Source organism: Thermobia domestica, chromosome 6 (genome assembly GCF_964235325.1).
Source record: "Thermobia domestica chromosome 6, izTheDome1.hap1.1, whole genome shotgun sequence".
In the NCBI taxonomy this organism is placed as follows: Eukaryota; Metazoa; Arthropoda; class Insecta; order Zygentoma; family Lepismatidae; genus Thermobia; species Thermobia domestica.
The window spans coordinates 51,805,530-51,830,600 of record NC_137459.1 but is presented as its reverse complement, the minus strand read 5'-3'; the positions used below and the strand labels follow the sequence as shown (position 1 = coordinate 51,830,600).

General features: G+C 37.2%; 1 protein-coding gene across 4 annotated transcripts in view; it reads left to right on the top strand.

The window, feature by feature from the left end:
- The window catches only part of LOC145687984 (voltage-dependent calcium channel subunit alpha-2/delta-2-like), a 152,711-nt gene that overhangs the window by 103,570 nt on the left and 24,070 nt on the right, over positions 1 to 25,071 (top strand). For all 4 annotated transcript variants that reach the window (XM_081761628.1, XM_081761627.1, XM_081761630.1 and 1 more), the window contains one exon: positions 22,515 to 22,699. In XM_081761628.1, the coding sequence (XP_081617754.1) occupies positions 22,515 to 22,699 (185 nt within the window). The remainder of the gene's footprint in view (positions 1 to 22,514; positions 22,700 to 25,071) is intronic.

Here is a 25,071-nt window from a genome sequence, read left to right as displayed (position 1 = left end):
TTTCTGGAGTGAGAATAATGCTTCCTTTTCAAATGAGGTCCCGGTTTCATTCCAATGTAGATACTTGTTTTGGATACAATCCGAGTAGGGGTTCAAATCTCAGTTTATGTTTCATTGTAGCTTTTATGCTTAAAAGTAAGAATGGCCAATTCCGGAATTTTTACTTTCCGGAATCCGGAAAGTAAAATCGGAAAAAATCCGGATTTGGGAAAAATTCCGGAATTCGAAAAAAAATCCGATTTCTGAAAAATTCCGGAATTCGAATAAATTCCGATTTCGGAAAAAATCCGATTTCCGGAATTGTTCCGAAATCCGGAAAGTGAAATTTCCGATTCCGGAAAATATTTTTTTCCGGAACGCGGATTCCGATAAATTTTGGCCATCCCTACTTAAAAGAGATGTTAATTTTCAATCGGTGAATTCTTCTTTTCAACGTAACTGATTTTGTTACTTCAATAGACACATCTTGCTTCTCCGACGATTCCTTTTGCTTTACATTTTCTTTATTCTGGACGTTTTTCATCATCATCTTTTCACATTTCTTTTGTACTTCATTATGTCATTTCTTCCATTTTGTACCCATTTTTGTGTTATTTTCATAAATATTGTAAAACTTTGTCCCATATAGGTTGTAGGTAGAGCGTTAATAAAAAGAGTGTCTGGAATCGATTCCCACTACCGGCTTTTATTATAAAAATTCCACTATAAAAAGTATTTTACAAAGTACTATACAAATAATCTCTCTAAGTTTGCAAGGTTAGTTACAGGTAGTCTTTGACCGTAAGGTCGCAGACAGGATCTGTACAGAGCCTCGTAGCTGGCTAAGCAGAGTGGAGTTAGGGACCCAATGCTCCGTGGCAAGCAGAGGGATGGTTAAGTTGCCAACAGAGCCCCGTAGCACTCTAAGCGGCTGAGGTTAGGATTTCCAGACAGAGCCCCGTAGCAGGCTAAGCCAGGAGATTGGATAGGCGTAGTCCCGTAGCAGACTAGAGGCCTTGGGATAGGTTACTCCTAATGTTCCGAGGCAAACAGTAGGAGGGACACCAGAAAACTGGTACCTAGTTGCTGTCTCCTCTAAATTTATAGGGGTCCCCAGGTGGCGGTGGCGCTGCTGCTCCGATGTCGTCTGCTCCATGGGAGGAGCCAGAAGTCTGTCGTCTACAGTGATAGTTGATTCATCTGGTGTGTAGAATCCTCTTGCAAAACCATGTGGTGGTGTTTGTAAACACTGGCGTGTAGAATTGTTTATAAACAACACCACGTGGGACATTACAGCCCCCTGGCTTGTTTAAAAAATAAGCCGAAGGGTTATTTTTCTTCTTGTAGGGGTTGGCAACACTAAGGGATCACACACAAAAAATCACCAAAAACACTGGCAACATAGGAAAAAAATCACCTTTTCGAAGCACTATTAAGGTAGTGAAAGAAAGCACTAAACAGTTATTCCCTAATCGCAGGCAGGATCGGTGCATATTACATGTCACTTCATTTCCCTCGAGGTACGGCTGTTTTTAGCTTTGGCGTTAATATACATATATTAGCTCACTTATGGTGAGGGGTGTTGGAGTCTGTGGAATCTATTGCTCTTTAGTTGTATGAATGGTATTAAATGTGTCGATTGGAAATGGTGGAAATATATCTAAACGAAGTCTTTTGGATGTTTTTGGTACCGAGCGAAGACGGAGATATATAGTATGTATAAAATAATGAGAGTTATGAATACTCAAAATGTTGCGATTATCACAGGGATATAAAGATGATTTATATTTGAAAGTTCGTGATGCGTACCGCGTGATTTCTTGGTCACCCTGTATAAGGTGTAAAATTTCTAATATATTTGCACTAAGCATATGTATTTAAATAAAATAATCCAATTTTTAAATGGCAATGATGATGATAATGATGGTCCTGAATTCCTGGACATCCTGTATAAAGTAACAGCGATCATGATTTTTGGAACATCCTGTATTTTGTTTATGGTGCATAATATTGCTGACAATATGTAGTTCACTGTGGGAAAAGAAGTGGTGGTGCGGTGGCTCAGTGGTAGAGCGTTCACCTTTGGTGCTTGGGGTCCCTAGTTCGATCCCAGCTCGCGCCGTCTGGATTTTGTGGTGGACAAACACCGTGCTTGTGGGTTTTCTTGGGGTTCTCCCGTTTCCTCCTACTTTCTTCGTTCCACCATTTCACTCATCTCTCATCATCACCGTCTCCTTTACCCTAACCGGCATAACCGTGGAACGTAAAGCTGATTCCATTTTTCAGAGTGGAAAAAGAAAAAAAAATATCGAGGAAATGTGGAATTATAGGATAGTCATCTTTGGACAGATCAGTTGCCTTTTAAACGCGGAAATGCAATTTCAGCATTCTTCCATTCAGTGCAGAATAATGAGTCAGCTTTTCGCGAGTGACTGAGAAATGTTCGTATTGCAATGAAAAGTCTCTTTATATGTCTGAATGCTTGTCTTCGTGTTTCTTCATCCTAGTGGTGAGTACTTTTACTTTTTTTGTTTTTTTTCAAAGTAAGAAGTGAGAATGATTAAAATGTTTTATGCTATACAATGTTCTTTACCAATTGAGTTAAATAATTTAGATGAGTTTTATGTTCTAATCCTGTTCTTTTCTCTTCGTACTGCCAATTGAAAGAAAAGAAATATTTAAAAGATGAGCTGTTTGTGCCAGATTCTATCGTGTATCTTGCGTCTTGCGTTCTTGTTATATATATTTTTTTGTTTAAATGTCTTCGCTTTATCGACACATAACGTCGGGGTTGATGCAAGCGGAATATCAGAAATGGTCTTAGGTTCGTATCCGTGCGTAAGGAAAAAACTTGGATACTTGGTTCCAGCCTTGACGAATGTATTAATCGCAAAAGTTATATTTGGGATAAGCTTCGGCCATTGGTTTCGATTTTCTTGTACTAAAAATTTAAGAGCATTCTGTATAATTCTGTGGAATGTCTCCACTACACCTAAAGTTTTATGATCATATAAACTAACTCACTCTATGGCCTATGGAACACGGAGGTTCATTGCCGCGGTTCACAAAAGCTCTCCACTGACTTCTATCTTTAGCCAATTAGATCCAGTTTCTACTCTGTATTCCTATTTCTGCGAGATCCATCTTAATATTGCCCTCCCATCTGCGCCTAGGTCTTCCTAATAGTCGTTTTACGATTGGTCTTCCAGTCAAGACTTTGAAAGCGTTTCTACTTTATTCCATTCTAGCTACATGACCTTCCCACCTAAGCCTCCTAGACTTGACGATCCTAACAATGTTGGGTAAACCGTATACATTATGTTGTTCCTCGTTATGAAATTTCCGCCATTCCCCATTCCCGTTCCTCTTGGGTCCGAATTTTCATATTTTTTAACCTTCAACTTCCTCGACAGAATTCGCGACGACAAGAGATTTTGAACCGAATAGTAACACGAATTCCCTGCTTTCAGTCGACATTTAATTTTTTCGTGAATATGATTTTCGTCTGTTACTCGTATTGATCCTAGATATTTGAAAGTATCCACTTTATTAAAAGTATTGTTTAATATTTTAACGTATCCATAATTTGCTGTATTACGGTCCCGACACACTTCCGTGTATTTAGTTTTCTCTGCATTTACTTCTAAACCCATATCCCTGCAAGAGTTTAACAAGTTTTCTGCATTTCTTTCTATTGTTCTCCTATCATCCCCTATTAAATTTACATCATCAGCATATGCCATAACCTGGTGAATACCGTTTAACTCTAGGCCCCGGTTGCTATCTTTGATTTTCCTTATAGCGTATTCCAGAACAAATTTGAATAGCAATGGCGACAACGCATCTCCTTGTTTCAGGCCATTTTCGACGTGAAAGCTCGTGGACAAAAAGTTTCCTACCCGAACTTTACTTTGAGATTCATTTAAACATATCTTAATTAATCTCATTAGCTTTCTCGGTGTTCCAAGTTCTGTAAGAACGTTGTATAATGTTTCTCTCCTAACCGAGTCGAGACCTTCCTAAAATCAATAAATAGTTGATGTACCGGGGTATTGTATTCCCACTTCTTTTCGAGTATTTGTCGAATGGTAAATATTTGTTCGATAGTTGATCGATTTGGTCTAAATCCGCACTGATAATCTCCAATAATTTCATCTGCGTATGGGGGATTTTATAGGATGTTGACAGAAGAGAAATACCTCGATAATTATTACAGTCAGTTTTGTCGCCTTTCTTGTGAATTGGAACAATGATTGATTCTTTCCACTCTTGTGGCAATTCTTCCTTGTTCCAGATAAGGAGAATGAGTTTGTGTATCTTGTTTCACAATGTTTCGCATCCAGCTAAAATTAACTTAGCTGGAATTTCGTTACACCCGGAGATTTGTGTTTCTTTAATTTCTTTATATCGGTTTCTACTTCTATTCGGTTGGGTTCTCGAATATACGGTTCTGCGGTGTGTATCTCCTTTTCTCCGCGCACATTAGTTTTTGGCTGGTGTTAAGCAAATCGTGGAAGAAATCTTTCCATCTATTTAAGATGCTATCCGTATCAGTGAGAACTGTTGCGTCAGCTTTCTTTAATATATTCGTTGATCCCCTTTTACATGTCCCGAATGTTTTTATTTTTACTATTATCTTCAAGTTCCTTAATTTTGGCTTTCAAAAAATTGCGTTTCTTGGTTCTAAAAGTTTTGGAAGTTTCCCGCCTGATGTCTGCGAAATTTTGTGTAGTTATTTCATTCGGATTTTGTAACCACCGTAATTTTGCCTGTTTTCTCTTCTCTGCTAGTTTAATGCATTTCTGGTCGAACCATGGTTTGTTCCTACGTATTTTCGCGTGTCCCAGTTTCTCTTCTGCTGAAATTTTAATGCTATATCTAATTTCAATCCAAGTATCCTCAACATTAGTGCACTCCGAATCTTCTAAAACCTAGAATCTATTCGAAACTTCAATCTGGTGTTCCTCTCTTACGTGGCTCTCTTCTAATTTTTTTAAACTAAATCTCTCCGTTTTCGGACATTGAATATTACCTTTATTCAACGATAATCTCTCTATTATTATCGCTGCTACCAGGTAGTGATCAATGCCACAATCAGCCCCTCTAAATGACCGGACATCAATTATGCTAGATTGCCTTCTTCTATCTATTAAAACGTGATCAATTTGATTATGTGTTTTTCCGTCTGGTGAGGGCCATGTATTTATGAACGTTGCGATGTGAGAATTTTGTACTCTTAACGATTAGGATTTGGATGTTGCAAAGTTCAAGAGTCTAATACCGTTGTCATTACTTTCCTTATGCAGACTTTCGTTCCCTATAACTGGTTTGAAAATATCCTGTCGTCCTACCTTCGCATTGAAATCCCCTAATAGAATTTTCATATGGTATCGCGGAAGTTGGTCAAATATCCGTTCCACTTCGTAAAAGCTGTCTTTTATATCGTCATCCTTATCTTCTGTTGGGGCATGTTCATTTAAAACAATATCACACCACCAACCCTTAAGAGTAATAAAAGAAAGTCTGTCAGTAACAAATTCAACCCGTTTAATTGCTGGTAATATACGTTTATGAACGAAAAACCCTGTTCCTAACTGGTGATTTTTATTTCCTTCCCCGTAAAAGAACGTAAAATTCCCGGAATCCACAGATCCATTTCCTTCCCACCTAACTTCCTGAACTCCTACTACGTCGATCCTATATTTCTCTAACTCTCTCGTTACAGATTTTAACGTGACTGCCCTATAAAGACTTCTAATATTCCATGTTCCGAATCTCATGTCCGTTTTCTTTTGCTGAGGTCGTGCCAAGTTATCAGTCCTTGTCCGAGGCTTTTGTGAATATTTCTGAACAAGTGCTTTTTTTACAGGATGAGGCTGTTAGCCTTACCCAAACACCCAAGCTGGAGGATCACTCCTAGTCGTCTGCCCGCGACTGCTTATTCAGTATATTCGCAGCTAACCTCTATATTTAGAGGCCTTCTCGATCTGCAACCTGAGGACGCGCCATACCGTGGTGACCCTGGACAAAATTTAAATTCAAAGTTGTAGAACTTTGCTAGTTTCTATAGTCTCTTAGCATTATGCACAGGGTGTCTATCTAAATACAGGTACGAACAAGCTCCATATTTAAGAATGATTTCATATATAAGAAATTGTTCAATTTCTTCGGCTGTGATGTTGTCTACAATCTTCGTCACGCAAAATTGGGTGGACGTCTCAGTAGCCACTAGTATGTGTTTGAAATTTCCTTGTCCGACCGTGATTTTTCCAATTGAATCGTACTGCCACGCAGTAGCGATAGGTGTAGGAGGATGATGGAGCAATTGACCCGATGGCTTGGTTGGTACTACACAAAGTAAATATAGCAATCCTAATTGAGGAAGTTTCTGAGTTCTATATAACTGTCCATTTTTAAGAGAAAAATATTTCGCAGCACAGAGTGTAGACAATTTATTAGGTTCTTTATTTTCCAGGGCACACACCAAAACTTTTACGGAAAAAGTGGAACCATTTCAAGTTCTTTTGGAAAAGAATTCAAAATTTAAATGGACAACTCAGCATGATGAGCTATTTGAGAAACTTAAAACTGATATTATTCAGGACCGATCTTTGTTTCATTTCGATCCATCATTGGAAATCCGAGTGTACTCTGATGCATCCTCAATTTCAACAGGAGGAATTTTAGCATGTTATAACACTGAAACTAATCAGGAACGTGTTGTTTCCTATTGTAGTCGTCGTTTTACCAAAACCAAACGACGAGCCTCAACATGGCAGAAAGAACTATATGCATTGATATATGTCCTTAGAAAATTTCGATATTTTCTACTGAATAGAAAATTTAAGTTATTCATAGACGCTAAATGGCTAAATGCCTGGCTTCACTCAATACGCAGCCCGACAAGGTCAGAAAATTTACTCGGTACAAGATACTCTTAGCAGATTATAATGTTGACATCCACCACATTAAAAGTCAACAGCATCCTTAAGATACTTTTAGTCGGTTAGAAGAAGACATACAACGGGATGAAGAAAATGAAACTGATAACTTTTCGGACACGGAGGACGCTAAAATTTTTGCTTCTCACTCATTGGAACACACCTTTCAAATTGACCAACCCATGACATTACCCAATTTGGGGGAAGAGCAAAGGAAGAACCCTTCATTTTCAGACCCAAGCGAAGAGTGAGTATTTCAGCAGTACACACACACACACACACACACACACACACACATATATATATATATATATATATATATATATATATATATATATATATATATATATATATATATATATATATATATACTAGCATCAATTACCCGCTTCGCTGGGTTAAATTAATTAAAAATAGTAATGTGTTTCGTTAGTCAGTCACTTTTTACTATTACTAAAGCGCTCCTTGATATTGGTAATTTTCGATGATTTTTATATATCATCTCTCCTCCCCATGTTGAGGGCCACGGCATCGGAAGTGTCATTGTTCATCGCAGCGACCACGAAAAATACGAATTCGACACTGATATTGGTCATTTTGATTTTATATATATATATATATATATGTCCCCCTGCCCTCCCACAATTTTTGCGGGGCTCAATTTGGATTTAAATCTCATCAGAAGTGTCACTGTTCATCTCAGCGACCTCAAAAATATAGATTCGAAACTAATATTGGTCATTTTCGATCATTTGTAAATATCTTTCTCCTCCTTTAAGTTACATCGTCAAAGCGATATGACAAAAATCATCTCATGTTCGAACTTAATCTAGGTTGAAAATTTGATCGAGATCGGTCCGGTGGTTCTAGAGTTATTAAGTTTTATTTATTTTTATATATATCTCCCCCTCCTACCTCCTCCCATAAGTTCTATCGTCAAAGTGAATAGATAAATACCACCCGAGGCCCGAACCTCATCTATATTGAAATTTGATCGAGATCGGTCAGACGGTTCAAGAGTGAAGTCACATAGACAGTCACTGTCATTTTTATTTTTTTACATATATATATATATATATATATCCCCCTCCCCCTCCCCTACGTTGGACCGTCAAAGTTAAATGATAAAAATTATCCCAAGCGCGAACGTCATCTATGTTGAAAATTTGATCGAGATCGGTTAGGTGGTTCAAGAGTTATTAAGTTTTATTTATTTTTATATATTTGGCCCATCCCTCCCCCCACCCCTAAGGTCTGCCGTCAAAGTGATATGATAAAAAAACACCCCATGTCCGAACTTCATCTATATTGAAAATTTGATTAAATTCCGTTCTGTGGTTAAAGGGTGATGAAGTCACAAAGACGGTCACTTTTGTTTTTATTCTTTTTACATATATCTCCCCCCCTCCCCTAGGTTCCACCGTAAAAGTGAAATAACGAAAACATCCCAGGCCCGAACCTTATCTATGTTGAAAGTTTGATCGAGATCGGTCAGGTGGTTCAAGAGTTATTAAGTTTTATTTATTTTCATATATTTCCCTTTCCTCCTCCCCCCCTCCCTATCCTAAGATCTACTGTCAAAATGAAGTGATAAAAAAACTTCCAAGGTTTGAACTTCATACATATTGAAAATTTGATTGAGATCGATCGGGTGGTTAAAAAGTAATTAATTCACGAATATAGTCACTTTATTTTTATATTTATTGATTTTTGTATATCTCCCCTCCATCCCCTTCCCTACGTTGCTCCGTCAAAGTGAAATGATATAAATCATCCCAGTCCCGAGCCTCATCATCATTGAAAGTTTAATCATGGTTCAAGAGTTAAGTTTTTTTTTGTCCCCCTCCCCTAAGTTGTACCGTCAAAGTAAATAGCTAAAATCACTCCCAGGCCAGAACCGCATCCACATGGAAATTTTGATCGAGATCGGTCCGGCAGTTCAAGAGATTATGAGTCACATATATAGTCACTTTCAATTTTATAATACATATAGCGAGAGAGACAGAGAGAGAGAGAGAGAGAGAGAGAGAGAGAGATCAATATTTGTTTGGCAGCCTTATAACGTGGTATGTCGTTTGTCTGAAAAAAAAATCCAGAAGGAATAGTTTATACTTGAGGGTGGGTTTTAGTTAGAAAATTATCTCATAAGAAACTCAGATGTTGTAATTTGTATTTCATAAATAAATGTTTTATTAACAACGCTACAGTGTAATCAATTAATCATGAAAACGATAGGAAGGGGTATGTTTACACTTCTGGGTAGGCCCCTTGCCTGGATCCATTCCTCTCCCTTCCCCGAAAGTTATACAGAAATGAGCGCAGCTGGTCATTTCTATGAAGAAATCCACAGGGCTGGTTTATTTTTCAGCTTAAGTTTTCTTTGGACGAAGTTTTCCGTATACTTATGTTACATATTTTTTTATATACCTTTTAAAAAAATCCGTAATAACAAATGAATGGCATAATTCAATATAAGACATGGGAGCGAGAAAGTCTAATGTGCTGTCCCGTACTCTTTTTTTCGAAAGTGATTAAGCCATGTGAATGTGTAATTTTCTGGATACATTTTAAAAAAAGTTTTATAGGTCATCAAAATTCTAACACTAAATAACAGACAAATGTTTCATCCCAGTGTCTCAATATAAACGAATAGAATACATTCGAGTGGCTCGGGGAGAGATAATGGTATGTCATATTCTGTAACTTTCGAGTAGACTGGAAAAGAAGATTCAACACTCACATGCAATTTACTGCAATTACACACACTCAACAAGCTTCCCCTGCTATCTGCAGGTACATTTATGAAGTAAAACTACATACATACTGTTTTATGGTTCAATCTCAATCCATTCAACTTAATAACTTAATTTAACCGGAAATGACGCTTACTATTATGTTCACCCGAGTCGCTTATGTATGCACATGCGTAAGGGAACGTGTCGCCTATTGAATAACAGGACGCCATCTCTTAGTGGCGATCAACAACAACACTTTTTTTATTAATTCAGTAAGAAGCTACTAGATGGCTTGGAATTCAACTTTTTGCAATGGTAGTGAAAGGAAGAATGTGGAAGTGAAACCCATGACACTACGCTAGGAATGTATATGGTCACATATTTAAAACTGTATGATTTCATTTTTTAAAAACACTAATATGTTAGTAACCATCTTCCTAAAAAAGGATATTTCTTTGCAACCTTAGACAGTACAGTCACCGTAGACATTCTACTGAAAAAGCTTTAAACGCAGAACGCTCATGAATCACCATCACCGTGTGGACGAGAAAAGTTGCAGTGCTTGCCGGCTGGGAGTCGTGGCGTGCTCCTGTAATCCAGCTATCTTGGAGGCCGGGAATCGTGGATTGTTTACCTTTGTATGGTATTCCGCGGATGCCGTACATAAATCACACACCCGCAGTGAGGTTCTAGAGGTGGTGCTACAAGAAAATTGCATAATATCGCTTCCGTACCTGCATAATATCCGTAGCATACCCACTCTATCCGCATAATATCACATTCATCCTCACTGCTCGGGTGTGTGAGGTGGACAAGACCGATTTCCTCTTTTATTTTTTTCTGAGAGAAAACTGCATTTTAATAGATAAAGACTGCAAATATACTTATTTTTAATACTGTAAGAAGTAATAATAATAATAATAATAATAATAATAATAATAATAATAATAATAATAATAATATTAATAATAATAATAATGGATCTTACCCTTCTGTCTGACAGGCGTCGGTTCTTTGACTTGAAAGTTTTTCATGTAATTCTGCATGGAGATTTTGTTCTGGAGAACTTTTTCTCTTTAAAAATTCCTCATAGAAACATTAGGAAATTTGTCCCGTTTATTAGTAAATATCTAATTAGGTCTTCTATATATAAAAGTATAGAAACAGCTAATAACTTTTATCCGGTTCTTGATTTGTTTCATAAGAATTTCAAGAAGGTGCGTGAATTATTTTTTTTAATTTTTTTAGATAAACTATGAAATGTCTTAGTATTTTTAGACTTGCAACTGATTCTCTTAATTTATAAAATGTTTTTTTATTTTTCTAAATACTGTATGGATTTGTTATATATATATAATCAAATTGTAAGAACCTTTTTAATTCTGAACAAATACACATGTTTGTTTCTTATTTTTGTTATATTTCTGGAGGTCATTTTGTAAAGTTTGTAAGGTGCCATTTGAAAAATCCTTTTATGTTTTGTTAGGTTTTTTTTATTATTCTCTCGTCTTTTATTTTCCTATCATCTTTTCGTTTTTTCTATGCTACATTCCTTCTTTACTACGTATACTGCACTTTTTTTTTAAAAAAAAAACTTGGTCTTGGATTTTTTTTATTTGTGTCATTTTTTTAATGCTTATTTTCGTCATTATTACTAGCCTTATGAATCAGTGTATTTTACCTGAAGTGTTTAACTTAGAAATATTTATTTTCATATTGTATTAGCAGCTACCTAGTGTCTTTTTGAACTTATTTTTTCTCTTTCAATATTTTGTAAACTGTTACAACTATATGGTTAATAATAATCTATTTTTGAATTTTACACTGTATACTTATCCTATATGCACCTTTTCTATATGCATATTAATTATGCTTATTTGTTTTAATATTGTTATTTTTGTATTTTTCAGTTTGTAACATATACTGCATGTTTTTATGTTATTTTTCTGAACTAATACTTTATCCATTTCATCTATTTTTGTATAATCAGTTGTATTCTGTTAATTCTATCTGCATGCTCCCTATGCTTGTAAAAACATTTTTTTTTCCTTTCTTAGGGGCACCTGTGGCTGTAATGCTGTTTGCTCCCAATAAACATATTTCAAACATTATTATTATTATTATTATTATTATTATTATTAATAATAATAATAATAATAATAATAATAATAATAATAATAATATTTCGGTTTAAACTGGTTTCATCTTAGTAATGTAACGGGCGTCCCTGGCAAGTGCAGATTATTTGAAGAGTTCTTCTTCTCCAAAGAATTTTTTGACCATATGACAGGTGTCTAGTATTAGTGATTTTTGTGAGTTTGTTGAATGTTTTGCGTTTTATCTGTTTTAGTTGCGCTACAGTACTTTTAAGGGATAATTTTTGCTGTAGCTGAGATAGCGATTCGTCTTATTGTAACTTTCTGACATTTGCATAACTTTTTAAATTCGTCTGCCAGGTCTTTATTTATTTTTGTACTGAATGTTGTAACTATGTTATGAGTCAGTGGTACTGCTTCATCTATGAGGGTTACTTCTTGTTCCATTTTAATGATAGTAGTGATGTCGGGTCTGTTTGCAGGTAGTCTCAATCTCAGTAGAGTTTGTATTTATCATTTTTAAGTACTGGACGTGGCTGGTATTTGTAGTATGGTTTGGTATCGGTGATTAGTTCCAAACTAGTACCATTGTATGCGGGCCGGGGTTTATCTCCTGTACGGGGAAGGGGGTGTTATTGAGACATGTAAAAGTAATAGAAAATGACCGATATTAATGTCGAATTCATAGTTTTTGCGGTCACTGAGATCAATCACATTAACTTCCAAATTCAGCCCATTCTGCTGGGGGGAGGATACCGAGACATGTAAAAATAATCCAGAGTGACCGATATTAGTGTCAAATCCATAGTTTTTGCATTCGCTGGTCCGCGTCGCGTGCGTAGTCGCTAACGCTCTCGCCTTCGGTGCGAGCGGTCCCGGGTTCGATCCCAGTGGGGACACTCGGTCGAAAAAGTGTAAAACGCTTTTTCAGACCAGCCACCCTAAATGGGGTTTTCCTGGGTTTTCCCCATTCACATCAGGCAAATGCCGGGGTGGTACCTAACTTATAGGTCCCAGGCCGCTTCCTTCCTTCCCCAATCCTTTCTTCCTTCCCTTTCCCCGGATAGTGTGTTCGCCGAGGGACGTCATCCCTCAAAACGTGACGGGTTAAATGGCCTTAAATGCCGAAAGCCCATAAATCTAAATCCTAAATCCCTTTTGCAGTCGCTGAGACCAATGGTGACAATTCCATTAGCGATGGCTTTCAAATTCAGCTACCATTGTATGCGGACAGGGGTCACCTGGAAGGGTACCGAGATATGTAAAAATAATCCAAAATGACCGATATTAGTGTCAAATCCATAGTTTTCGCGGTCGCTGAGACGAATGGTGGTACTCCACAAGCGTTGACTTCCAAATACAGCCCCCATCGGCTGGGAACCAGGGCTCTCTAGACGCGTTTACCGGGATATGTGAAAGTAGTAGAAAATGACCGATATTAGTGTCAAATTCATAGATTTCGCGGTCGCTGAGATCAATGTTGAAACTCCGATCACATTAACTTCCCAAGTTCACCCCATTCGGCTGCGAGTCAGGGGTCACAGGGGAAATACCGAGGCATGTAAAAATAATACAAAATGACTGATATTAGTGTCAAATCGCTGAGATCGATGATGACACTTCCATTAGCGATGGTTCTCAAATTCAACTACCATTGTATGCGGGCCAGATGTCACCTGCGGGGGAAGGGGTTCGAGACATGTAAAAGTAGTAGAAAATGACCGATATTAGTGTCAAATTGCTAGTTTTCGCGGTCGCTGAGATAAATCATATTAACTTCCAAATTCACCCCATTCGGGTGCGGGGAGGAGGGCGTTACCGAGACATGTAAAAATAATCCAAAATTACCAATATTAGAGTTAAATCCATAGTTTTTTCAGTCGCTGGGATGAATGGTGATACTCTCACAGGCGTTGGCTTCCAGATACATCCCCCATCGGCTGGGACCCAAAGGTGCTTTTGTTTTTCTTCAAAATGCGAAGCAGAAGCAGGGGGTTTAAGGGGGAGTTTACCGGGATACGTAAATGTAGTAGAAAATAACCGATATTTTTTCCTTTCGTTTTTCAGTTTGTTTAGGTAAATATTTTATCTGATCCATGCGAAGAATGGGTATTTCAGCTAGTTTACAAATAAAGGTAGATCATCGGTAAAGGGACAAAAAAATACTAACAACTTACACTTTTTTTTCGTTTTCTTTATTGAATACAAGTTTAAATGTTTCAAATCAAATTATTTTACCACATTAGTAAAAAGGTATAAAAAATACTGTAGAAATGTGACTTTTTACAAATCTCGTCAAATTTAGAGTACATGCACGGCTGGAAGATATACAAAGGGCGTCCAATAAGTTATCTACCTAGACAGGAAGGGAGGGAAGGAGCATAATGACGTCTGACGCGCACGCCAAGACAACTGTGGGGAACCCCGCTGCACAATTTGAGGCCAGTCGGAGCAACGCAATGGCCGTGAGCAGAGTGTTTGTGTTATGCTGCGTAGCGAATGTTTGCCGGGTGCAGCTGTCCCAAAATTTGTTGGACAACTTTGAGCAGGACCAGGACAAATTCCTGGCTCAACTGGTGACAGAAGACGAAACCTGGATCCACCATTGGGATTCTGGGAGCAAGTAAAAGTCCATCCAGGTCCACCAACGAGGGCTGTTTCCCGGTGGTTTGCAAGCCATGAAAGAGACTATTTTTTCTCTGGGATTTCTTCGCTGCCCACAAAATGGCCTCCATGGGGATTACATGGAAAAACAATGCTGATTAGGTGAGTCTGGGGACTACATCGAAAACAATGCTGATTAGGTGAGTCTGGGGACTACATCGAAAAACAATGCTGATTAGGTGAGTCTGGGGACTACATCGAAAAACAATGCTGATTAGGTGAGTCTGGGGACTACATCGAAAAACAATGCTGATTAGGTGAGTCTGGGGACTACATCGAAAAACAATGCTAATTAGGTGAGTCTGGGGACTACATCGAAAAACAATGCTGATTAGGTGAATCTGGGGACTACATCGAAAAACAATGCTGATTAGGTGAGTCTGGGGACTACATCGAAAAACAATGCTGATTAGATGAGTCTGGGGACTACATCGAAAAACAATGCTGATTAGGTGAGTCTGGGGACTACATCGGAAAACAGTGATGATCAAATGAGTCTATCTGCATTCCTTCCTGTCTAGGTTGATAACTTATTGGACGCTCCTCGTAAATCGATTTTTAAATTCCTTTTTAGTCTCCCCAATTCACAACTTTTCCGTGGTATTACAACTTGAAAAAAAAAATTCAATTTTTTCCGTAAACCATAGTTTATATCACTGCTAGGAGTAGGTGTGTCATCGATAAAAGTCTGTTCCAGTATTCTATATTCTTAGTAAGAAATGACAAACTTTTTGGAACCATAAAATTGTTTTTTTTTTCCTTCTTTTTTCTTGAAACCTACGCATAAAAATTTACCATGTAGCATGCCATTTTGTTCACTTTAGTATCGTCTGTCAACTGATGTAGGATATTGTGCGTCTGCGAACAATATTATAGTTAAACAAAATTTAACGTTTTAAATTTAATCACAATTTTGTATTCTACAGATTTTCTCGAATTTGCACATAAACTTGATGTTTATACGTTGTTCGATCTGTGAAATTTCGCAACTGATCACAACACATTCCTCCGTTCAGCTACACTGGCTGTTAACGGGATGATCTACCTTTTCTCGGCACAAAAATTTTTATATTGGACCTTATGGGGAGAACATGGCTACCGAATTTCCTCAGTTTCTAAGGAACTAGGTATCTCTAATGGAAAAGAAAAATTTTGCAGCATTCTACAGAAGTTTATTAACGGGTTGAAATACTTAAATTGTATATTTGTCTGCTAGTTTAGCAGAAATAAATTATTAAAAAATAAATAAATTAGTTTCTTTTTATACAAATTATAATATGTCTAACTTTGGAACCAATTATGGTAGAAAGACCAACTTTTTTTTGTTTTATTCCTTGAGAAGAAACGACTCTAATAGTTTTAATCACAACCATATCTGATACGCCAATTAAAAAATAGTATTTTAATATAAGTATTAAATTCCACCTGTCAAAGTTTGACGAGGGTAAGTCACGCCCCACTCTAAGCTTGGCCGCGGAAAGGGCGGGGGTTGGTGAAATGGAGGGGGAAGGGGATGGATGTCTGAATGAAACAGGTTCTCGACCAGTTTCTGAGATTATCTGTCAGCTGCCAAATACTGTTCGCTTTATATAGTTTGTCTCCCTCAATGGTTCCATACTAAGAGACTGGACGATGTGGTGTGAAGTATCCTCTTTTTCCCGTTACCTCTGGAAGTTCATCAAGATGCATTCTAGAGTGCGCGGGAAGAACAGTATATATCAGAAAACGTTGTTATTTTGGGAATTTTTTCCCTTCCGGACAAATATTATAGCATACAGTAGTGGCGAAGGGAAGGGGGGCAGAGGGGTGCCCCCACAGGATTCCGACAATGTAAAGTCCTGGCCCCCATATATAGGTGTCCGTAAAAAAATGTCCCCTAAGTTCTTTTAAAAATAATGTCTTGGGAATATATTTCAAATTTGTGGTGTTTTCCTGGTAGCCGTCATTTTCCAATATGGCTACCGCCCTACGTAAATCTCTCTCTCTCTCTCTCTCTCTCTCTCTATATATATATATATATATATATATATATATATATATATATATATATATAAAGAGAGAGATCGTGAACCAAGGCACTTAGAAAGATAATTTTGGTGTCAAACTATAGGTTTCTGAGGCCGATGAATTTAAATATGGCATTGTTTATTGCCACTTAGAAACCTTACAACCTGGCAACACTGTTGTCTAACGATTAACTGTACAAAGTTACAAATGCGTATATGCACGCATTACTCTAGGTAGCGTACTTCCTTAGGAGTAAACGAAACCTACTTTTTCTGGTAGCTTTCATCACGACAAGACATATTTTACATGGTAACATGAGAGAACATTGTCTAAATCCAATATGGCAGCCAATATGATGGCTAATTACTAGGCAACCAGGTAATGGACTTAATCAAATGCCTGTCATCCTAATTGGCCTAGAGCCTAGAGAATGGGAGAAAGAGGCAGGATACGGTCTCATTGAAGAAGCGTCTCCTGAGGGGGCGAGGGAAATTTAAAATACTCCATTTTTTAATGAAAAACACGGTTTTGCCTCCTTGTCCGCAGACAACACTACACACCAAATGCTCTATAAGACGTTCTCTAAATAGCCCTGTTAGATCCAACCTGTATTGTGTGTAAACCGTGCATTTTCACGGGGGAACAGCGGAGCAAAAGCCCTGTTTTTTTGTGATATTTCTGGTTTCTCGTGCTTACTTCGCTAAGACTAAGCACTGTAAGCCAATCTCCAATTATCCTATAGCAGTGTTAATTTCAGATCATTTCCTCCGGAGGCACCACGCACAGGGCAAAAGCGATTAAAAATTGCGTGCTCCACAGAAATTTCTGCGAAGATCTCAAGCACTCGAGGGTGAATTTCGTAGCTCTTGGGAGAATTCCCCCCCTCCCCCCAGAATCACCCCTGAAATCATCACTGTCCTAGGGAGTTGAAACAAGAAGCAGGATACGCAAAAAAGAACAAATTTTCAAAGCATTTAAAGTTTAGGCTCGTTGCGCTAAGCGCCTTCTTAGGAGGAGGATATGGGAATTGAAAAATGCACGTTTTCTTTTATTTATTTACTAGCAGCGTTCACCCCGCTTCGCTGGGGTCACCCCGGAACGCAATAAACTTTGTTACTTAGATAATTTTTACTTTTTCGCTTTCAAGTGATATGATAAAAACCATAGAAGATTGGAGTAAATGTTAACATTATATCGCCTGTCATTTATGTTAACCCGCCGAGTGACACGGTCATGTGGGTTGCATATAAATACGGTTAGATTTAGCTATGATGAGCTAACAAAGGATTTGTACGTTATGGACACTTGAATGGTCAATTATCTCAAGACACTGGTAATTGAAAATTAAAGTGATATGATAAAAACCATCTAGGGTCCAAATATTAATAACCCCCCAAAAATGAAAGAAATTGGTTCAGCCGTATTAGCGTGATGAGCTAACAAAGGATTTGTACGTTCTCTTTTATATATATAGATTTATTTATTTATTGAAAAACATGTTTGCCCTTTTTTGTCCCCAGACAACTATGCAGACGACACACACCAATTGTCTTATACAAAAATGTTGCCATGATAACTCCTGTAAGACCCATTTGGAACGGTGTCCATACTGTGCATTGTTATATGGGGACAAGGGAGCAAAGCCCTGTTTTCTTTGACTTTTTCGTTTTCCGCGCTTACCCCGCTAAGACTACGCACTGTCAGTTAGTCTCGATTTATCCTAAAGACTTGAAAATCAGATGTTTGATAAATGTTAACATGGGGCCTTCAGTGTACAAGGGATTCAATTTATTTACTTCTTATTTATTTGTGAACGAGAAGGACAATAGGAAGGGGTCGGGCCTCCAATTTCGAGGTCACATCGGCCCTTTAGGGAAAGCTAGATTTGAAAAAAAAGTGGTCGTGGTCCTGGCCGTTTTAGAGAAGGTACGACCCCGGCATTCTCCTGGTGAAATTGAGGAAAACCTCAGCCAGGATGATCGGCATAAGCGGGATTTGAACCCACACTCAACCTACTCAGTGCGGCATAGCAGGCAGCCGCTTTTCCCCTACATCACCGGCTGGGTTAACCACCGGCAGAGAGTTTGCACTATCTTCGTATTAAAAAGGGATATATTTCAATGCTTTTTCATGACACTTGTATCAAAAAAATAAAAATGTGGGATTTGAATTCCTTATGCACTCACGCCCCCATATATCAAATATGATTTTTTCTTGTGAACGAGCTAACAGCATTGGTTTCAATAAAAAAAAAAAAAAAAAAAAAAAACTTGGTACACAAACTGATTTGTACAATGATCTTGGATGAGTTCGTTAACCTGAATGACCAAATTGAAAATTTGAAAAGACGCCGTTTGAACCTCTCAAAAATTCTTAATTTCTACAACTGAATCGTTTCATGCTAAAAGAGTGTTAGTCCATAATCAATGTTTATTTTAGTTTATCAAGCCTGGGAGGCACGCAACTATAGTAGTCCTTATGTAAGTTGAATGGCATAACTTCTAGCTACCCTATGGCCACATACCATAAGTAATACATTTAGAGTAGAGGGCGGAGGGCATTTGAACAATAAATTTCCCGAAATTCTTATTTTCTCCTTCACACTCAGTAAATTTTCTTATACAAGTGCATCAATGTGCTGAATATGATATACCAATGTGACCAGAGAATGGAGAACTTTTTCAAATTTTCGATGAGACGTAAGCCCATAAGGGATATCGTTCAAATATATTCCCTTGGGAGGTAGATTTAAACAAGGGTAGGGAAGGTTTGAACAAACAATAATATGAGCCAAAGGATAATTATGGTGGTCCGCTTCAGAGGGCTACTTTTTACGGTAGAGAACTAATTGCTAATATATATCACTCAATGTGGTTGAAAACAATATGCTATCAACTCTGAATTATTAGAATTCGATTTTTAGTTTGGTTTGCCCGGAAACTGCCTGAAGTTAATGTTCTGGACTCGGTCTGAAGGACCCTCAAATCTCAATAAATAGACCAAATAGCATTCTGTTCGCTAATTTTGATTCAGTTCATCTTATAGACACCGATTTAACCAATTTAAACCTTGCTTAAAATGTGTCCCGCACTGTTCATTCAAAACTGTCCCAATACGTATGACTGACACACACACACACACACACACACACACACACACACACACACACACACACACACACACACACACACACACACACACACACACACACACACACACACACACACACACACACACACACACACACACACACACACACACACACACACACACACACACACACACACACACACACACACACACACACACACACACACACACACACACACACACACACACACACACACACACACACACACACACACACACACACACACACACACACACACACACACACGAAAGTCAGAAATGAAACCAAATTTGGTTCAAAATTGCCTTACTTCAATGTGAACGCCAGCATGATCCAGAAAAAAGTACAAACGACAGCCGTTTCAATTTTTCAAGGAAAGCTGTCTCTTGTTGCCCTGTGCCAAAAGTTTTTTTTCTTTTTTTAACTCTTTGATTTACTAATGTACTCTCGAAAATATTCATCCTTTCTTTACATACAACATATTTTCTGAGGCAGAACTATTCCTGAGATGACAAATATCAAACAGAATATTTCCTGAGATGACAAAAACAAACAGTAATGAAAAATATTTTCTTTGAAATGTCAAACGAAGTGATATAGGGGAGCGAGGTGGGGGAGTCTCAATTGAAGTCCCATCAGATCACACAAGAACTAACTCGTTAAATTTCATTACAAAAGATTCTTTTGCAAGTTAAAATAATTTTGCACAATGTACATAAACTTTTTAGTTGTCGTTAGAAATAAACAAATAATAAATGTCCTAAATAACTTTATTTCTCCACTACAGCTGTAAAAATTGTTCAGAACTTTGATACTTTTGAGACATCTTTTTGGAATATTATCCTGTTGCTGTTCTTGAGATAATAATAATAATAATAATAATAATAATAATAATAATAATAATAATAATAATAATAATAATAATAATAATAATAAAACTTTTGCCTTCTGAAAATAAACAGATGGTAAAGTTACGGTCGATACATTTTTGGAATTCGAAGGCATTTTAGAATGCTTGTCTATCATCTGGCTATCAGAAATAATTGATCACCATTTTCTCTACATACCTATAATTTTCTTACAGGGTAGAAACACCTCCTCGAAAGAGAGAGAGAGAAAAAAAGAGAGAGAAAGTGGCCGAACTTGGGCTATTGAACGTGAGGACAGGATGTTTACATTCGCATTGACACCTGCTGTGAAAACGGTCCCTTCATATCTCTCGGGAAGAAAACAAAAGAAAAGGGTGGGCGCGGATACCTTACCCTCGTCAAACTTCTTGACAGGTGGACTTTAATACTTATATTAAAATACTATTTTTTAATTGGCGTATCAGATATGGTTGTGATTAAAACTATTAGAGTCGTTTCTTCTCAAGGAATAAAACAAAAAAAAGTTGGTCTTTCTACCATAATTGGTTCCAAAGTTAGACATATTATAATTTGTATAAAAAGAAACTAATTTATTTATTTTTTAATAATTTATTTCTGCTAAACTAGCAGACAAATATACAATTTAAGTATTTCAACCCGTTAATAAACTTCTGTAGAATGCTGCAAAATTTTTCTTTCCCATTAGAGATACCTAGTTCCTTAGAAACTGAGGAAATTCGGTAGCCATGTTCTCCCCATAAGGTCCAATATAAAAATTTTTGTGCCGAGAAAAGGTAGATCATCCCGTTAAGACGTGTTCACACTTGTTAAATTCAGAATTTGTCAACCTAGGGATCATTGTGATTACATCACAAATGCCAGAACTACAACAACATTCCGGGAACTGTGTGACTGCTCTTCGTACTTCAGTTTTCAGTAATACGCAGAATTAAAATCTTTCTATTTAAGCAAAGTGTACAGGGTGGTACGTTAATCCACCGACAGAGTGAAGGAAGTGATAGTAGACATTCAGTTAAGCAAAATAAATGCCAAATGAACATAGGTCGAAAGCAGCACCATTTTACCTTAAAAGGCGCTGATATAATGCCGAATAATTTCACGTACGCGAAAAGATATCGCTGCCAGGTCAAAAGAGCACACTGAAAGTCGCACCCGATAAATCTAATAACGTTCAGATGGGAGCAGAGCGATCGCCGCGCAATAGGGTGAGAAGGGGAACCCATACATGCATTCCTCATCTGTAGAAATATCCGTGCTAGTGCGCTCACTTCCGGTGCATGGTATCCTTGGTTCAATTTGTGGTCAAGTAAGTTTGTGTTGGACAACATCGTGTCCGTGGGTTTTCCCGGGGTATTCCCGTTTCCTCCCACATTCTCATTACATCAGTTCTTCCATTATCATTCACTTGCCTTAATTATCCGTCTTCCTTAACCTAAAGGGCACAATCGTAGGACGTTAAGCTGAAAAATGTCATTGAAAGAAGGATGTAGATATATCTATGTCTCGGCGACCGGTCCACTTGCATCTGTACGTCATTGCATTTATCGGCTACTACTTTCTCTGTAATTTTTTTGACCAAATAGCGATATATTTCTGCATTCGTGAGATGTTCGGGATTATATCTGCGCCTTCACCGCTGTTTGAACGCTTCTCATGGTAAAACTATGCTGCTTTCGTCCCATGTTCATTAGACATTTTTTAAAAATTAATTTAGTGTCTACTTTCACTTCCTTTATTTTGTGGGTCCATTAACGTATCATCCTGTATTCTAATTGATTCGTAAGCTTTAACGTTAACGCTATTTACAAAATAATATATAAGGATTGTGTATGGGTTTTTAATGCTTAATGTACGTTAAAGAATAATACTACTCACGTATACTTTAACATCTTTCCGCTTACATTTTTAGGTAGGATGTTTAGGAATGTATTTATAGGTAGGATGAAGGTATAGAGAAGTTAAGCCTTTGATTTAGCCTGTCTTTTGATAACGTTTCATGGACAAAACTATCGAAAATATGTGTTGTGACTATTTGAGTAATCGTTCATACTTAACATGTATTGGTCTTCTAGGTTGGCTTTGGCTGTCCCAGTGGGCCAAGTGATTTTACAAGTATCTAACCAGAATCCCGACCAGGGCTTGGAGATTTCTGATCCACGTGGAGTCCTTCTTGCTCCGTGGAGGTATTGCGGCGAAGAAAATGGGGAAAATAATCTGGAGTATCTCTCAGAAGCCATACGAAACGCTTACGAAACATGTAAGATTGATTTGATATTCTTTTCGTAAGAGTCCATTGTGTCTTGTAGAGAATTGCATTGTCTATTAGGAACTTTCAGGAAAGAAGTCAAAGGATGCACATGCTCTACACCCAAAAAATTCTAACACTGTTCCAGCTGTCGTGATCTTAATGTTGGTTGTATATTGGGAGAATCAGTGATAGTGCTCACATCTGATGCGAAGAGTTCTTGATTCAGTCTCAGGTCAGGCCAGTTTTTTAATGAAGTGAACTATATCATTGGGTTTTTTAGAAGTAGTCCTTTTTCATACCACCTACTACAGCGTTTCCCAACCGGTGTGCCGTGAATGGGCCGCTGGTGTGCCGCGAGGAATCGAAACAAAATTATTAATTTTAGAGGAATCAAATTGTAAAAGGTAGGGAATATATATATATATATATATATATATATATATATATATATATATATTTGCATTTCACGTTACTATGGACCTCTACTATAAATCTACAATTTTAAGTTTCATACCGTGTTACTGTTCTGTACATTTCTAATGTTGAAAAAAGTATTTGTTGTCATTGTTATAACCATTATTACTTCTTTATTGTTGCACACCATTTCGAAACTTGAAAATTTAAAATATAATTCAATCCTTTCGACAAATTACCTACATTTGTGTTTTAAAAGTAAATGAGATTTGTTTGTTCATTCGTTCGTTATTTAGTGATCTTCCTTCTTAGTAAAAGGTTGGATACAGTTTTTAAATAGAAAGCGTATTTTTAAAAACTTGAGTCCAATATTTCTTTGCAATTGTTTTCTATTTTTAAATTAGAATGAAAAATAACCATAATGATTTACTACGGGGAAAAAACAGTGTTCGAGCTCTCTTGTCTGTGAGAAGGAGGTCAATAATCACAGAAAAATGCCACTGTGTTTTATGTTTACAAATAATATCCATAAGTGTGCCGCGAGAATTCAAGTCACACCCGTAGTGTGCCGCAAGTTGAAAAAGGTTGGGAAACGCCGACCTACTACTTCATTTCAGTAATTAATTTACATTGGGCGGGCCGCGGTGGCTCAGTGGTAGAGCGTTCACCTCTGGTGCTTTGGGTCTCGGGTTCGATCCCAGCCCCCGCCAAATGAACTTTGTGGTGGACAAACACCGCGTGCGTGGGTTTCCTCGGGGTTCTCCCGTTTCCTTCCACTTTCTTCATTCCACCATTTCATTCATTATCACTGTTTCCTTTAGCCTAACCGGCATAACCGTGGGACGTAAAACTCAAAGATTTCATTTTCGTTTTCATTTACATTGGTTCAGTCTTCTATAGTCTATAGAGCATAAGTAAAGTCGTAGAAAGAACAAGAAACCTCTCCGTGGGTGGTTTCGGCAATGTCCGAACACTCGTATCCTCTTACTAGTGACATTGTAAGTAAATGTGTATCCACCAACGTTGCCATAGTTTTGGTCTCTGTTATACTCTGATTTATGACTTACACACGTGGTTTAAGAGGTCACTTTCCTCTCTTTCTTTTTCCCCCTTGCCGTGGATTTGGGATTCCACTTTGCTCTTTTCTGCCCCTCGCCAACGAAAGGTACATGCTCTATTTTCTGTTAATGCTAGTAAAAAAAAAAAAAAAAAAAAAAAGTACACGACCATTAATATTTCAGAGTACACCATATTTTTATTGTCTGATCTATCTATAGCAAGAAATCATGTGTAATATTCACTATTTAATGCAAATGTCATAATTTATTCTTAAAAAGTATGTATTAAAATACAAAATATACACCACTTTCAACTATTAAGGAGAATGAATTCTGTTATTATTTATTTATTTTGCTTATTTCAACTTTGTTTCGATAAAATTAAGAATATTAATTAAATAATGAGTAAAATATTTGCTTTTAAATGAGTAAAACAAGAAACGGCTTTTTGCAATCGATTTAGTGTCCCAAGAATATGTTTTAATCTCCTTCTTGAATTCGCATAGTTTGAAAGTTTTAATTACAGTAAAACGATAGTCACTTGTTATGTCATCAAAATGTATATGCTAAAGTGGAGGAATAGGGTTTAAAATGTATGTCAAGAATAGGATATTTCGCGACATGTTAGGGAGACGAAACAGTATATAAACTCAGTATTAAAAGTAAGTGAACATTTGCTCCAGCATTTTGTGAAATTCCACTTTAAGAGGAAAAATTCTATAACTAATTTTTCTCAATAAGTAATAAAAGATACAGGCCACTCCACTAAATTTTCTCACTCCAATTTCTTAAAGTATATCATATTATGCTGCAGTTATTGCTTAAACATGAAATACGAGCGACATGTTTTGAGGAAATTTCATTCGAGGAAAATTACCTACATGAACTTTTTTTTTTTTTTTTTTTATA